Source organism: Scyliorhinus torazame, chromosome 9 (assembly GCF_047496885.1).
Source record: "Scyliorhinus torazame isolate Kashiwa2021f chromosome 9, sScyTor2.1, whole genome shotgun sequence".
Lineage (NCBI taxonomy): Eukaryota > Metazoa > Chordata > Chondrichthyes > Carcharhiniformes > Scyliorhinidae > Scyliorhinus > Scyliorhinus torazame.
This window is the reverse complement of record NC_092715.1, coordinates 50,810,305-50,827,743: the sequence shown is the minus strand read 5'-3', so window position 1 is coordinate 50,827,743 and position 17,439 is coordinate 50,810,305. Positions and strand designations below refer to the sequence as shown.

The following is a 17,439-nucleotide window of genomic DNA, read 5'->3' as shown; positions in this document are numbered from 1 at the left end:
AATGTGGCGACTAGGGGCTTTTCACAGTAACTTCATTTGAAGCCTACTTGCGACAATAAGCGATTTTAATTTCATTTCACATTCGCCGCCTGTTAATAAAGAGTCCGGCAGGGGTGGTGGCCTGATATTACAACATGGTAACGTGGTAGAAATTATAGTTATGGAGGTACCGTAATACCTCCGTACAGCGTTTTGTAACTATTTACAATTCTATTAACTATTTACAATTTATGATTCATAATTAACTATACATTTTAAAATGAAGCAATCAGTTGATATGGGGCCCTGGTCGTCCGCTGTGAGCGTCGAAGCTTCGGTGGTGACTCTGGTGGAGGCTCGGGCGTCTGTGACTCCGGGAGCGTGGCCTCGATCTCTGTGGCAGCTTCGACGCCCCTAGACGGCGCTGGTGGGGAAAACGGTTGACCTGGGAAGGGAGCGTCTGCGGAGTGCATCGGTGGGTGGGGGGCCTAGATGGAGCCGGCGGAAGGACCGATCCTTCTGTAAGGTGCACTGGTGGGAAGGAGGGTGGGACTGGTGGCTGGGGTGTGCGTGGGGCTCCGGCGGGCGCCAGATCTCGTAGGGAGACCGTATCTTGTTGGCCGTCGGGGTACGCCACGTAGGCGTGTTGGGGGGCCAGCGTGGAGAAGATGGACCCTCTCGACCAACGGGTCCGACTTGTGCGCCCGCACGTGTTTTCGGAGCAGGATGGTTCCGGGAGCTGCCAGCCAGGTCGGGAGCGAGGTCCCAGAGGGGGACTTCCTGGGGAAGACAAGGAGACGTTCGTGAGGTGTTTGGTTGGTTGTGGTACAGAGCAGTGACTGGATGGAGTGGAGGGCATCCGGGAGGACTTACTGCCAGCGGGAGACTGGGAGATTCCTGGACCGAAGGGCCAGTAGGATGGTCTTCCAGGCCCTTCCGTTCTCCCTCTCTACCTGTCCGTTACCCCGGGGGTTGTAACTGGTCGTCCTGCTCGAGGCGATGCCCTTGCTGAACAGGATTGACTCAGTTCTTCGCTCATAAAGGAGGACCCCCTATCACTATGTTTGTAAGCGGGGAACCAGAACAGTGCAAAGATGCTATGGAGAGCCTTGATGACGGTGGTTGCGGTCATGTCGGGGCAGGGGATGGCGAATGGGAACCGGGAGTACTCGTCAATCACGTTCAGGAAGTACGTGTTGCAGTCGGTGGAGGGGATGGGACCTTTGAAGTCCATGCTGAGGCGTTCAAAGGGACGGGAAGCCTTTATCAGGTGCCCTTTCTCTGGCCGGTAGAAGTGCGGTTTGCACTCCGCGCAGCTTTGGCAGTCCCTGGTGGCTGTCCTGACCTCCTTGATGGAGTAGGGCAGGTTGCGGGTCTTGATAAAGTGGAAAAAGCGAGTGACCCCCGGGTGGCTGAGGTCCTCGTGGATCTTAAGTCTGCCTACCACCAGCTCCCCATCCATACTAGTGACCGCAAGTACACTGCTTTCAAAACAGATGGGCGGCTCTACGACTTCTTAAGGGTTCCCTTCGGTGTCACTAATGGGGTCTCGGTCTTCCAGCGCGAGATGGACCGAATGGTTGACTGGTACGGTTTACGGGCCACATTCCCGTGCCTCGATAATGTCACCATCTGCGGCCATGACTAGCAGGGCCACAACCTCCGAAAATTCCTCCAAACCGCAACAATCCTTAACCTCACGTATAACAAGGATAAATGCGTGTTTACCACCGATCGCCTAGCCATCCTCGGCTACGTAGTGCGTAATGGAGTTATAGGCCCCTACCCTGAACGCATGCGCCCCCTTATGGAGTTCCCCCTCCCTCACTGCTCCAAGGCCCTGAAGCACTGCCTAGGTTTTTTTTCCTACTATGCCCAGTGGGTCCCCAACTATGCGGACAAGGCCCGTCCACTAATCCAATCCACAGTTTTTCCCCTGTCGATGGAGGCCCGCCAGGCCTTCAGCCGCATCAAAGCAGACATTGCAAAGGCCACGATGCACGCCATCGACAAGTCCCTCCCCTTCCAGGTCGAGAGCAACGCGTCCGACATAGCTCTGGCGGGCACCATCAACCAAGCGGGCAGACACGTGGCCTTCATCTCACGCTCCCTCCACGCCTCCGAAATCCGCCATTCCTCAGTCGAAAAGGAGGCCCAGGCCATAGTAGAAGCTGTGCGACATTGGAGGCATTACCTGGTCGGCAGGAGATTCACTTTCCTCACTGACCAACGGTCGGTTGCTTTCATGTTCGATAATGCACAGCGGGGCAAGATAAAAAAGGACAAGATCTTACGGTAGAGGATCGAACTCTCCACCTACAACTATGAGATCTTCAATTGTCCCGGGAAGCTAAACGAGCCTCATGATGCCCTATCCTGCGGCACATGTGCCACCGCACAAGTGGACCGCCTCCGAGCCCTCCACGAGGACCTTTGCCACCCGGGGTCACTCGATTTTTCCACTTCATCAAGACCCACAACCTGCCTTCCTCCATCGAGGAGGTCAGGATAGTCACCAGGGACTGCCAAATCTGCGCAGAGTGCAAGCCGCACTTCTACAGGCCAGAGAAAGCGCACCTGATAAAGGCTTCCCGTCCCTTTGAACGCCTCAGTATGGATTTCAAAGGCCCCCTCCCCTCCACCGACCGCAACACGTACTTCCTGAACATGATTGATGAGTACTCCCGGTTCCCATTCGCCATCCCCTGCCCCGACATGACCGTAACCACCGTCATAAAAGCCCTCCATAGTATCTTTACGCTGTTCGGTTTCCCTGCCTACATACACAGTGAAAGGGGGTCCTCCTTTATGAGCGACGAGCTGCGTCAATTCCTGCTCAGCAAGGGCATTGCCTCGAGCAGGACGACCAGTTACAACCCCCGGGGCAACGGACAGGTAGAGAGGGAGAACGGAACGATCTGGAAGACTGTCCTACTGGCCCTGCGGCCCAGGAATCTCCCAGTCTCCCGCTGGCAGGAAGTCCTACCGGATGCCCTCCACTCCATCCGGTCACTGCTCTGTACCACGACCAACCAAACACCTCACAAACGTCTCCTTGTCTTCCCCAGGAAGTCCTCCTCTGGGACCTCGCTCCCGACTTGGCTGGCAGCTCCCGGACCCATCCTGCTCCGAAAACACATGCGGGCGCACAAATCGGACCCATTGGTCGAGAGGGACCATCTCCTCCACGCTAACCCTCAGTACGTCTACGTGGCGTACCCCGACGGCCGACAGGATACGGTCTCCCTACGGGACCTGGCGCCCGCTGGATCCCCACACACACCCCCACCACCAGTCCCACCGGCGCACCCCACAGCCGCCCCCTTCCCAGGTGGATCGGTTCTTCCACCGGCCCCAACTAGGCCCTCCCGCGCACCCCACAGCCGCCCCCTTCCCAGGTCAGTCGGTCCTTCCACCGGCCCCGTCTAGGGGTGATGAAGCTGCCACAGAAGCCGAAACCACGCTCCCGGAGTCACAGACACCCGAACCTCCACCAGCATCACCACCAAAGCTACGACGATCACAGAGGACGACCAGGGCCCCCGATCGATTGATTGCTTCATTTTGAAATGTACATTACTGTTGTAAATAGTTAAGATGTAATAAGGCAAAAGGCAGTACGGAGGTATTACGGTACCTTCATAACTGTAACTTCTACCACTTTACCACGTTGTAATACGAAGCCACCACCCCCGCCGGACTCTTTTTTAAACGGAGAGGTGAATGTGGTAGTCTGTGTTAGAAGGACTACGGTACCTGGTAGTGCCAGAATACCATTGGTGGAGAATGTACTTGTTCCCGTTGTTTAAGCCTGTATGCTAGCTCCGCCCTGCAAGGCGGGGTATAAGAGCCCATGCCGCCCCAGCAGCTTTTTTCTGTACCTGCGCTGCTGGGGGAAACATGTAGCGTATTAAAGCCTTCAATTGTCTCCAATCTCGCTTCTGGAGTTATTGATCGTGCATCACTCCCACAGTCCAAAGATATGCAGGTTAGGTGGATTGACCATGTTAAATTGCCCCTTAGGGTCCAAAGGTTAGGTGGGGTTATGAGTTTGTGGGGGAGTGAGCCTTGGTAGGGCGCTCTTTCAGAGGGTCGGTGCAGACCCGATGGGCCAAATGTCCGCCTTCTGCACAATATGAATTCTATGATTCTATCATAATTAAATGGCAAGCAGCCCGGGTGTTGATCAATAGCTGTTTGAGGGCTAGGAACTGTCACTGTTGGGGCTGCAGCCTTATTAGCATGCTTTTGTGAAAATCAAATAGAAAAGAGCATTTGGTTGAATTTTCACAAGAATTGTGAATGGAAATGTAATGGGTTAAAGAGAAAAAACATAGGTAAGTTTTAAACCAAATAAATTTGCAATTAATTTCTGGCATTGTTGTTTGAATGTAATATGCTGTTTCAAATGGGGAGGTGGAGGCGTAGTGGTATAGTCACTGGACTAGGAATCCAGAGACCCAGAGTACTCTGGGGTCCCAGGTACAAATCCCACCACTGTAAATGGTGAAATTTGAATTCAATAAAAATCTGATGATCGTGAAACCATTGCCGATTGTCGTAAAAGCCCATCTGTTTCACTAATGTCCTTTAGTGACAAAATTTGCCAGCCTTACCTGGTCTGGCCTACATGTGACTCCAGACCCACAGCAATGTGGTTGACTCAAGCTGCCCCTCAAGGGCAATTAGGGATGGCAATAAATGCTGGCACAGCCTGCGATGTCCACAACCCATGGACAAATACATTTTTTAAAATGCCACTATGTTAGTAGAAGTGGTAACCATTAAGTGGGTTAACCACTTCATTAAATTAGTGATAAGAGGAATTTGTTGCAAATGTGTTAAACAGTCGTACCATACACTGTGTTATTGCCACCACTGCCTAGATGACAGTCCGTACAATAACATTCTGCACAATCACCTCCAGGCTTATATATATCGCAAAATACCATTTAATATACACTAGATTTAATCAACAAGACTTGAATGAACATGTCTGCAACAAATCTTTAACTACCACTGCGTAATCCTTTGTTTTTTACTTCATGTTGACAGGAAAATACCATCATGGTGTAGACAAGCCTGATCCTAAGACTTGGAAGGCCAATTTTCGCTGCGCCATGAACTCATTACCTGACATAGAAGAAGTAAAGGACAAGAGTATCAAAAAGGGTAGTAATGCATACAGGGTGTACAGAATGCTACCAGCCACTGAAAAGCCAAATAAAAAAGGTACTTGACGAACCCTAAGTTTTCAAACCAAGCATAGGGTATGAGTCTGTTTTCGGCAACACCAGAATGACCCTGCTATTCAACGGCACTTTGCCCTTTCTTTTGGCCTCGGCAAGGCAAGCCTCGTCGAGGCCGCACTTTAGTCACTTCCTCCTGCACTGATGAGCTCAGCTCGGGAGTGCAGGAAGACTACTCGCATATCGGGGTGCCAATTTTACAGGCAACCCTGATCTTTTGACCCCACCGCTGCCTCTGGATCCCCCCCATTGCACCCAACCTACCCCTTCTAGGGTCCTTGAGCCCTCCTCCTCCCCACATGGGCAAGGCACCTCTGAGCCCAATCCCTGGCATGGGCAACTTGGCACCTGGGCTCCTTGGCATTGCCAGCCTGGCACCATGTCAGTCCTCCTACCAACCTGGAAGTACTATCAGGTACTCTGGCATTGCCACCCAGGGTGCCTGGGTAGTAGCGCCAAGGTGCCAAGCTGGCAGTGCCAGTGTGCCCTGCTGCCAGCGGGAGTTCCAGGGTACCACCCTGTCAAATCACTGACCACTCGGGTGTCTCTAGTGTCCTGGGAGACTTCCTAGGTGCCTTTACGCCTGGTCCACGTTTGCGGGAACCGGTACTAAACGACACACCGGCGAGGTCTCCCAGGCGCGGTTGTTAGGTCCTGGGTGAATGGGGAATCCGGTTAGTGCGTATTGAAATAAGCCTAATGATGTGAGACACATCCTCACTGAAAAAAAGAACGTTGGAAGAACAGGTGAGGAATTCTCTGATAATGGGGCTATGTCCCCACACCTGTGAAAAAACGGGTGCGAATCACTCCGGACTTTTTTCTGGAAAGTCCAGAGTGATTCTTCATTTTGAAGGGGGCTGGCAGGGCCCCGGAGTAGTCCACTCAGCTCCGGCTGCCGATACAAGGCCCTGCACTCCCAGCCGCGGGTCCACGCAGCATTGCGGATCCACACAACGGGCCGTCCCCCACAAATATGCCCCTCCCAGATCGCACGCGCCCGCCGATCGGTGGCCCCCGATCGCGAGCCTGGCCGTCCTGGAGGCCCCCCCCCCCCCCCCGGTGACGGATACCCCCCCCCAACCAGGGCAGCCACGGACTATGTCCGCAGCAGCCACTCTGAGTGCCCACCGGGTGGAACCATTAGTGAACCACGCAGCGGGAACACGGCCAGTTGCCGTCTCGCCCCGGAGGCCTCTTTCAATGGCCCCCAACCGGCGCCGCATCGACCGCACGCAGACGACTGCAGGTGATTCTCCGTTTCCCGGAGAATCGCGGGAAGGCGTCGGACCCGATCACGGGACTGACACCCCATTCTCTGCTGCCGAGCGCGATTGCGGCACGGAGACTCAGAGAATCCTGGCCCAGGTTTCTCAAAAGTCCTGCAGCTATTAACTGCAGTGTGGTTGTGGAGCTGGGGGTGGGAGTGCCGGTGCGGGTGATCCAGTGGTGGTCTGGGGTACAGTTGGTGTGATGGGGCAACATGCAATTTACAGTGGGGTTGGTTGGCTCGATAGTTTGTCAGTCCTGGAAAAAGCACTGCTCAACTGACCCACTAGCAGTGCTGTAAAGGCGCTTACCTCACGGATTCAGTCCTTCTCGCCTCCTTTCACCTGCCGGGTTCCCCGAGACCTGGGAAAGCTATCCAACATGGGTTGAAAATAAAATGACTGATGAAACAAAGGCTACATTTATTCGGCTGCCCCACGTCTTGCCTCTGTTAAAGCTCCTGTTAGTGAAATGAGTTCCTGTTTCAAAATTTCAGAATCCTAACTTTGGACCTGATGCCAACCCACACATTTCCGGGAGTTAAGATTTAGACCATTATTTCATTAAGTGAGTGGTAAAACCTATGGAACATAAGATTTACCTGGGGAAATGATGGAAACTGTATTAATTCATTCAAATATAGATAAGATTGGTTTCTTTCACAAAGTAACATCTTTGAATAAGTAGGTGAGTAAATTGAAACATGATATATGATAAGTATAGCGGGCTGTGGAGAAACACATAACTCCAATGGGGGCTTCCCTCACCTCATGCCTGGGCCTATTGTAGATCAAATATTAGAGATTGGTTAGTCAGCAGCTCCATTATCATTGTGCCATGTGAATACCAGGTTGGAAGAATGCAAACTAGGTAGACCTTGGCCTATTTGTTTGTCTAACAATTTATGTGTCTGTATTATGTAGCAAGGTGAAATTTCTCCATCACTAATCTCTGGCATCAGTCTATAACACAGGCTCCTTTGTTCCACCCAGGCCAGTTATATTCTCTGAGATAGCCCAGAATAATGGTTGAAAATGTAATCTCAAACATTTGGGAAGCTTTCTTTTCAACAAAATTAATTGATACATCAACAGCTTTTAAGGCAACCTGCTTCTGTGTGGGGAAGTTCTGTCCATTTCTAGTCTCCCGGCTGAATTTTCAGCTCCTTCCAGCTGGCAGTATCTTCCAGTCCCACCAACGGAAACGCCCCCGTAGCGGGTTCCCCAGCAGCATAACCGGTGAACACTATATAGGCCGTAGGCATTGGCGGGAAAAGAAGACCTGGGGCGGAATTCTCCGCGAACCGATGGGGCGGACAACTCCGGCGTGAAGAAGTGGCATGAACTATTCCGGCGGTGGGCTGCCCTGAAGGTGCGGAATCCTCCGCAACTTCAGGGGCTAGGCCAGAGTGGTTTGCGCCAGCCGGCGCGGAAGGGGCTTGGTGCCACGGCAACTGACGCCGAAGGGCCTCCGCTGCCCGGCGCGAGTTGGCGCATGCGTGGGAGCGCCAGCATGTGCTGGCGTCACCCCAGCGCATGCACAGGGGGGGTCATCTCCGCGTCGGCCATCGCAGACTGTTACAGCGGCCGTCGCGAAGGAATAGAGTGCTCCCACGGCACAGGCCCGTCCGCGGATCGGTGGGCTCCGATCGCGGGCCAGGCCACCGTGGGGGCACCCCCAGAGCCAGATCCCCCTGCGCCCCCCCGAGGACTCTGGAGGCCGCCCTCAAAGCCAGGTCCCGCCAGTAAGGTGTAATTTACGCCAGCGGGACCAGCCGTAAACGGGCGACCACTCGGCCCATCGCGGGCCGGCGCGGAGAATTCGGCAGCCGGTGGGGGCGGGATTCACGCCGGCCCCCAGCGATTCTCCGACCCAGCGGGCGGGCGTAGAATCCCACACCTCGTCTCCACCAATGCCGAGCTGCCTACGCCATCGGAATACCTGCCCCGGGAGTGGGGGGGGGGGGTGTACAGAAAATCTCACCCTCTATTTCTGATTGGGCAGCATGGTAGCACAGTGGTTAGCACTGTTACTTGACAGCTCCAGGGCCCCAGATTTGATTCCCAGCTTGGGTCACTGTCTGTGTGGAGCCTGCGTGGGTTTCTTCCGGATGCTCTGGTTTACTCCCACAGTCCAAAGGTGTGCAGGTTAGGTGAATTGGCCATGCTAAATTGCCCTTAAGTGTCCAAAAAGATTAGGCAGGGTTACGGGGATAGGGTGGGGTGTGGCTTAAGTAGGGTGCTCAGTAGGGTGCTCTTTCCAAGGCGCCGGTGCAGACTCACTGTAAATTCTATGATTCTATGATTTAATAGAATCATAGTGCATGTGAGAAGGCGGTGTCGGCATAGTGGTATTGTCAGTGCACTAGGAATAATAATAATCTTTACTGTCACAAGTAGGCTTACATTAACACTGCAATGAAGATACTGTGAAAAGCCCCTAGTCGCCACATTCCGGCGCCTTTTCGGGTACACAGAGGGAGAATTCAAAATGTCCAATAACAACATGTCTTTCGGGATTGTGGGAGGAAACCGAACCATCCGGAGGAAACCTACGCAGACACCAGGAGAAGATGCAGGCTCCGCACAGACAGTGACCCAAACCGGGAATCGTACGTGGGACTCGGGCACATGTGAAGCAGCAGTGCTACCCACTGTGTTACCGTGCCGCCTATAGTAATATAGAGCTCCGTGCTCTAGTGACACGGGTTCCAATCCCACCATGACAGTTGGTGAAGTTTTAGTAAAATTCTGGAATTAAAAGTCTAATGATGACCATGAACCAATTGTCAATCGTCGTAAAAACCCATCTAGTCCTTCCTTTAGGGAAGGAAATCTGCCATCCTTATCTGGTCTGGCCGACAGATGACTCCAAATCCAGAAATGTAGCTGACTCGTAAATGCCCTCTAAAAAGGCCCAGCAAGCCACTCAGTTCAAGGGCAATTAGAGATTGGCAACAAATGCAGTGAGTCCCACATCCCGTAAATCAATTTAAAGAGGAAAGGTGAGAGTGCATGTGAAATGTGAGAGTGTATGTGATGAAGTTTCTAATTCCTGTGCTGTACAATGCACGAAAGGGCTACCCGTATCTTCATCTGTGGGTGTACATTTCAGATGATAATTTCTCCGCAGCCAAAACCTTCGAGCTCTGGGGGTTAGTTTGTAATCAGGGCTGCCAGCCTCCATTCACTGACTACTTTTGTTCTGAAATATGAAATCTTTCTTCGCAGGAAAGAAATCCAAAGTGGAAAAGGAAGAAACAAGCAAAGCAGCCAAGGTGAACTCTTGCACAGTTACTGTGCGTTATGATTGCATAGCATTAGTAGTTTGAGTCTGTGCAGAGATTGGGAGTCCTAATCCTAAATAACTACACCTATTTGTAATACATACAAATTAGGAGAAGTAGGCCACTTAGCATTTCAAGCCCGTTCTGCCACTCAGTTAAATTAGGGAGATGATCTGATTTTAACCTCAACTCCACATCCCCACTTACCCCCGATAACCCTTCACCCCCTTGCTTACCAAGAATCTATCAAGCTCGGCCTTAAAAATCTTCAAAGACTCAGCTCAAGGCCTTTTGAGGGAGAGCAATCCAACTATTTATGTAGGATGCACAATACCCCATCTTCATCTAATTGGCAGTACCGAACCATTATATTTTACTGACCTCAGCAAACATTTATACCAACAAAAAGGAAGGACGGTAGAAAGAGGGAAAATCGACCGTGGATATCTAAGGAAATAAGGGAGAGTATCAAATTGAAGGAAAAAGCATACAAAGTGGCAAAGATTAGTGGGAGACTAGAGGATTGGGAAATCTTTAGGGGGCAACAGAAAGCTACTAAAAAAGCTATAAAGAAGAGTAAGATAGATTATGAGAGTAAACTTGCTCAGAATATTAAAAACAGATAGTAAAAGTTTCTACAAATATATAAAACAAAAAAGAGTGGCTAGGGTAAATATTGGTCCTTTAGAGGATGAGAAGGGAGATTTGATAATGGGAGATGAGGAAATGGCTGAGAAACTGAACAGGTTTTTTGGGTCGGTCTTCACAGTGGAAGGCACAAATAACTTGCCAGTGACAGATGGAAATGAGACTATGACGGCTGAGGACCTTGAGACGATTGTTATCACTAAGGAGGTAGTGATGGGCAGACTTATGGTGCTAAAGGCAGACAAGTCTCCTGGCCCTGCTGGAAATCCCAGGGTACTAAAAGAGATGGCTAGGAAAATTGCAAATGCACTAGTGATAATTTACCAAAATTCACTCGACTCTGGGGTGGTCCCAGCGGATTGGAAATTAGCAAACGTGACACCACTGTTTATAAAAGGAGGAAGGCAGAAAGGGGGTAATTATAGGCCAGTGAGCTTAACTTCGGTAGTCGGGAAGATGCTGGACTCTATCATCAAGGAAGAAATAGCGAGGCATCTAGATGGAAATTGTCCAATTGGACAGACGCAACATGGGTTCATAAAGGGCAGGTCGTGCCTAACTAATTTAGTGGAATTTTTTGAGGACATTACCAGTGCAGTAGGCAACAGGGAGTCAATGGATGTGGTATATCTGGATTTCCAGAAAGCTTTTGACAAGGTGCCACACAAAAGGTTGCTGCATAAGATAAAGATGCATGGTGTTAAGGGTAAAGTAGTAGCATGGATAGAGGATTGGTTAATTCATAGAAAGCAAAGAGTGGGGATAAATGGGTGTTTCTCTGGCTGGCAATCAGTGGCTAGTGGTATCCCTCAGGGATCAGTGTTGGGCTCACAATTGTTCACAATTTACATAGATGACTTGGAGTTGGGGACCAAGTGCAATGTATCCAAGTTTGCAGACGACACTCAAATGAGTGGTAAAGCAAAAAGTTTAGAGGATACTGGAAGTCCGCAGAGGGATTTGGATAGTTTAAATGAATGGGCTAGGGTCTGGCAGATGGAATACAATGTTGACAAATGTGAGGTTATCCATTTTGGGAGGAATAACAGCAAAAGGGATTATTATTTAAATGATAAAATAGTAAAACATGCTGCTGTGCAGAGGGACCTGGGTGTCCTAGTGCATAAGTCACAAAATGTTGGTTTACAGGTGCAACGGGTGATTAAGAAGGCGAATGGCGTTTTGTCCTTCATTGCTAGAGAGGTGGAGTTTAAGACTAGGGAGGTTATGCCGCAACTGTACACTGTGCTGGTGAGGCCACACCTGGAGTATTGTGTTCAGTTTTGGTCCCCTTACCTGAGAAAGAACGTACTGGCGCTGGAGGGTGTGCAGAGGAGATTCACTAGGTTAATCTCCAGGCAACGTGCCTCAATGACTACCGACCAGTGGCCCTGACTTCAGTCGTAATGAAGTGCTTCGAGAGGTTGATCATGAAGCGCATCACCTCCATACTCCCAGAACGCCTTGATCCACTGCAATTCGTATACCGCTGCAACCGGTCCACATCAGACACCATTTCCCTGGCCCTACACTCATCCCTAGAGCATCTCGAAAACAAGGACTCCTACATTAGACTCCTATTTATTGACTACAGTGCCGCCTTCAACACCATAATCCCAGCCAAGCTCATATCAAAGCTCCAAAACCTAAGACTTGGCTCCCCACTCTGCAACTGGATCCTCAATTTTCTGACCAACAGACCACAATCAGTAAGAATGAACAACAACACCTCCTCCACAATAGTCCTTAATACCGGCGCCCCGCAAGGCTGCGTACGTAGCCCCCTACTCTACTCCCTGTACACACTCGACTGTGTGGCAAAACTTGGTTCTAACTCCATCTACAAGTTTGCTGACGATACGACCATAGTGGGCCGGATCTCGAATAACGATGAGTCCGAATACAGGAGGGAGATAGAGAACCTAGTGGAGTGGTGTAGCGACAACAATCTCTCCCTCACTGCCAGCAAAACTAAAGAGCTGGTAATTGACTTCAGGAAGCAAAGTACTGTACACACCCCTGTCAGCATCAATGAGGCCGAGGTGGAGATGGTTAGCAGTTTCAAATTCCTAGGGGTGCACATCTCCAAAAATCTGTCCTGGTCCACCCACGTCGACGCTACCACCAAGAAAGCACAACAGCGCCTATACTTCCTCAGGAAACTAAGGAAATTCGGCATGTCCACATTGACTCCTACCAACTTTTACAGATGCACCATAGAAAGCATCCTATCGGGCTGCATCACAGCCTGGTATGGCAACTGCTCGGCCCAGGACCGCAAGAAACTTCAGAGAGTCGTGAACACCGCCCAGTCCATCACACGAACCTGCCTACCATCCATTGACTCCATCTACACCTCCCGCTGCCTGGGGAAAGCGGGCAGTATAATCAAAGATCCCTCCCACCCGGCTTACTCACTCTTCCAACTTCTTCCATCGGGCAGGCGATACAGAAGTCTGAGAACACGCACGAACAGACTCAAAAACAGCTTCTTCCCCACTGTTACCAGACTCCTAAATGACCCTCTTATGGACTGACTTCATTAACACTACACCCTGTATGCTTCATCCGATGCCAGTGCTTATGTAGTTACATTGTATATGTTGTGTTGCCCTATTATGTATTTTCTTTTAGTCCCCTTTCTTCTCATGTACTGTTGAGCTGCTCGCAGAAAAATACTTTTCACTGTACCTCGGTATACGTGACAATAAACAAATCCAATCCAATCCCAGAGTTGAGGAGGTTGAATTACGAGGAGAGGTTGAGTAGACTGGGACTGTACTTGGAATTTAGAAGGATGCAGGGGGGGGTATTATAGAAACATATAAAATTATGAAGGGGATAGGATAGATGCGGGGAGGTTGTTTCCACTGGCGGGTGAAACCAAAACTAGGGGGCATAGCCTCAAAATAAGGGGAAGTAGATTTAGGACTGAGTTTAGGAGGAACTTCTTCACCCAAAGGGTTGTGAATCTATGGAATTTCCTGCCCAGTGAAGCAGCTGAGGCTCCTTCATTAAATGTTTTCAAGGTAAAGGTAGATAGTTTTTTGAAGAATAAAGGGATTAAGGGTTATGGTGTTCGGGAGGGAAAGTGGAGCTGAGTCCACAAAAGATCAGCCATGATCTCATTGAATGGTGGAGCAGGCTCGAGGGGCCAGATGGCCTACTCCTGCTCCTAGTTCTTATGTTCTCATGTAAATCGACTACAGCATTGGCATTGCCAATCACTCTACAGCTTGCAATGAGGCTGGTTCAAGAAATTTTGGGGCCTATTAAGATTCCAAATGTAGCAAAGGAAATACATTCAGTGTTAGAAATAAATCCAGGGCACAGCGCCAGAGCCTGAATGTAGACCACAAACTCTCTTTTAAAATAAACAAGGGCATATCAGCAGAAGGCTCGAGTCCCAGCAAATATCGGATTTACAATATTCATTTTCCCAGCGGTGATTGGAGATGGTTGCCTAAACGTGTCACCTGTTTCCATTGAGTCATAGAATCATAGAATTTACAGTGCAGAAGGAGGCCATTCGGCCCATCAAGTCTGCACTGGCCCTTGGAAAGATCACCCTACCCAAGCCCACACCTCCACCCTATCCCTATCATCCACTAACCCCACTTAACCTTTTTGGGCACTAAGGGCAATTTAGCATAGCCAATCCACCGAACCTGGTATCCACGGCAACACGGGATCCATCAGCCTCTTCAGCGAGGCCGAAGCCAGGCGCCATTCAGCACTGGTCCACACAAACGTGGACCAGATAGAACATCACCCGGGGGTCTCCTGGGCCATCAGAGACCTCAGGGTGGTCAGGGTCAGTCCTGGGAGGCTCCCTTGCCCTTCCCCTGCTAAGGTGCCTGGATGGCACTGTTAAGCTGGCAGGGGCATTGCCTGGGTGCCAGGGAGGCAGTGCAAAGATGACCAAGTGTCAGGGTGGCACTGCCAAGGGCCAGGGGGCGAGGAGGGCCATGCCCATGAAAGGAGTGTGGAGATGGGTTTGAAGTGTGGGGGAGGGCAGGGCAGGGAAGCAGGGGCTTCTGGGAGGTTGGAGTCCTGAAAGGGAAGGGGTGCTGTAAGGGGGCTTGGGGGATCTTGAAGAGGGGGGACCCCCAGGGACTCTATAGAGGAGTGTCCTCACTTGTGTGTGGGGGTATCATAGAAGGTACAGTGCAGAAAGAGGCCATTCGGCCCAGTGGGTCTGTACTGGCTCTTGGAAAGAGCAATCTACTTAAGCCCACCCTATCCCAATAAACCACCTATCCTTTTTTGGGCACTAAGGGCAATTTATCATGGCCACTCCATCTAACCTGCACGTCTTTGGACTGGGGAGGAAACTGGAGCACTGGGAGGAAACCCACGCAGACACTGGGAGAACGTGCAGACTCCGCACAGACAGTGGCCCAAGCGAGAATCGAACCTGGGACCCTGGAGCTGGGAAGCAACAGTGCTAACCACTGCGCTACCGTGCTGCCCATCACGTCAGTGTAGAAAATTCCAGAAGTGGTGGCAATCCAGAGAATGGCTCACTAGTCAATTTTCCCACCCTCGTCCATCCTGTTACAGCCTGGAATTGGACAATACGAGGTTGGAAAATCTAGACCGTAACCTGTTATCTCATTTCACCTCTGTGCGAGCCACAGTTACAATTTAAAGAAAAACAAATTTAGAGTACCCAATTCATTTTTTCCAATTAAGGGGAAATTTAGCGTGGCCAGTCCACCTACCCTGCGCGTCTTTGGGTTGTGGGGGCGAAATCCACGCAAATACGGGAGAATGTGCAAACGCCACATGGACAATGAACCAGGGCCGGGATCGAACCTGGGACCTCGACGCTGTGAGGCACAGTTACAATTTTAGCAGGCTCTTCATTTTGCTCTTGCGTCATAAGGTTTGAGCATTGAATTTTTTTTTTAATGCGTTTTCTTACAAACATGTATCAAAACAGGTTACAGCGAATAAACACTCTGGGAAATATACTTCCCAACAATCAACTATATACAGTTCTGTACAGATTTTTCCCCTTTTCACCCCCCCTCCCCTGCAACGAACAGCCCCTCAAACACGGTCACACCCATCTCCCACTTTTTCTCAAACCCCCCTGCTGAGCTCCTTAACTCATACTTTATCTTCTCTCATCGCAGGAAGTCGTAAAGGTCACCCAACCAAGCTGCTGCCCCCGGTGGCGATGCCGACCACCACTCCAGCAAAATTTGTTGCCATGCAATCAGAGAGGCGAAGGCCAAGACATCGGCCTTCCTCCTCTCCATGAGCTCTGGCTTCTCTGAAACCCCAAATATCGCCACCAAAGGGTCCGGGTCCTCCTCCTCCTCCACTATCCTGGCTAAGACCGCGAACACTCCCGCCCAGAATAGATTTGAGCATTGAAGATAGCAAAGTGGTAAAAATAGTTGACAGGAAGTTCATTCATTTCAAGATGACAGATTTATATAAATAGATCTGTATCGAGGTGATTCATAAGCTGCTCACAGAATTTTCACTGAAATACCATGAAAGGAATATATCTCTCCTTACTGGGGAACTCTTCAGTTGTTAACCATCGGACTGATTTTTTAAAAACTTTATTTTGGTAGTGGAAAGCACCAAATTTTCCTTTTGAAGAAAATCCTATACTGATAAACAGTGATGGTCTCTACTCAAACTCCGAAGATGTGGTCAAAGAGGATGCAGAAGTTCACAGCACTGTGGACAGCCTTGTAGGTGAGTCCTGTATGCTCGAGTGCCCCAGAAAAATCCTTTGTTTAAATGCCTAGATTATCTCCTATTAAATTACACGTCTCCACGGCCTTTGAAAAATATGTGGCACAAAACAAGCCGTGTAGTGCAATTAAGAGAAGATGTGCCGGTACGTGGAAGTTAGCAGGTTAATTGTACCACTCCTCAGTATAATTAGCAACTCTCTTGACTCAGCCGTTTCAATATTTCTGAGCAACCAGTATTGACTTCACATCATCAGTGGCAACAGGCATGGTGAAAAGCTGCTAACTGCACAACAGCATCAACACTTTATAGTGTGATGCTGTGTAAGTGGGTATTCTTGCACCTCACAGTGCTTTTATTGTAATGCGATAAAGATAGACTTGTACCTGTGTCATACCACACGATCCTGGACCCGGGTCACTGTCCGTGTGGAGTTTGCACATTCTCCCTGTGTCTACGTGGCTCTCACCCCTACAACCCAAAGATGTGCAGGGTATGTGGATTGGCTACACTAAATTGCCCCCTAATTGAAAAAAAAAATGAATTGGGCACTCTAAATTTAAAAAGAAAATTGCCCTTATTGTGGTTCCAGAATTCCAATCAAAATGTTTCTTGATACAAAAAATGACCATTTAATGACAGATATAAGTAATGCTATGTGGGCTGACGGTGCCTTCACCCTTCAAATTTGATTCCCGGCTTGGGTCACTGTCTGTGCATTCTCCCCATGTCTGCATGGGTTTCCTCCGGGTGCTCAGGTTTCCTCCCACAAGTCCCAAAAGACGTGCTGTTAGGTAATTTGGACATTCTGAATTGTCCCTCTTGTGTACCCGAACATGTGCCGGAATGTGGCGACCAGGGGCTTTTCACAGTAACTTCATTGCAGTGTTAATGTAAGCCTACTTGTGACAATAAAGATTATTTTTATTGCTTTTATCTGAAGACAGCTGTTGGCTCAAAATACTCACCTGTAGCTGGCTAATTTTTATTACGTATCAGCTATTGAGAATATGGGGTCTGGTTTAGCTCAGTGGGCTAGACAGCTGGTTTGTGATGCAGAGCAAGGACAGCAGCACAGATTCAATTCCCGTAACGGCTGAGGTTATTCATGAAGGCTCCACCCTTGCAAACTTTGCCCCATCGCCTGAGGTGTGGGTGATCCTCAGATTAAGCCATCACCAGTCAGCTCTCCCCCCTCAAAGGGGAAAGCAGCATCTGACCGTCTGGGACTATGGGGACTTTACCTTACCTTACATTAAGAATATGTAGTGATACGGTTTTGAGGAAACT

The 17,439-nt window shown here is 50.0% G+C and overlaps 1 protein-coding gene across 2 annotated transcripts in view; it reads left to right on the top strand.

Moving 5' to 3' along the window:
• The window catches only part of irf2b (interferon regulatory factor 2b), a 163,788-nt gene that overhangs the window by 94,108 nt on the left and 52,241 nt on the right, over positions 1-17,439 (top strand). For both annotated transcript variants that reach the window (XM_072515865.1, XM_072515864.1), the window contains exons 5-7: positions 5,035-5,211; positions 9,728-9,774; positions 16,023-16,149. In XM_072515865.1, coding sequence (XP_072371966.1) covers positions 5,035-5,211; positions 9,728-9,774; positions 16,023-16,149 — 351 coding nt within the window. The remainder of the gene's footprint in view (positions 1-5,034; positions 5,212-9,727; positions 9,775-16,022; positions 16,150-17,439) is intronic.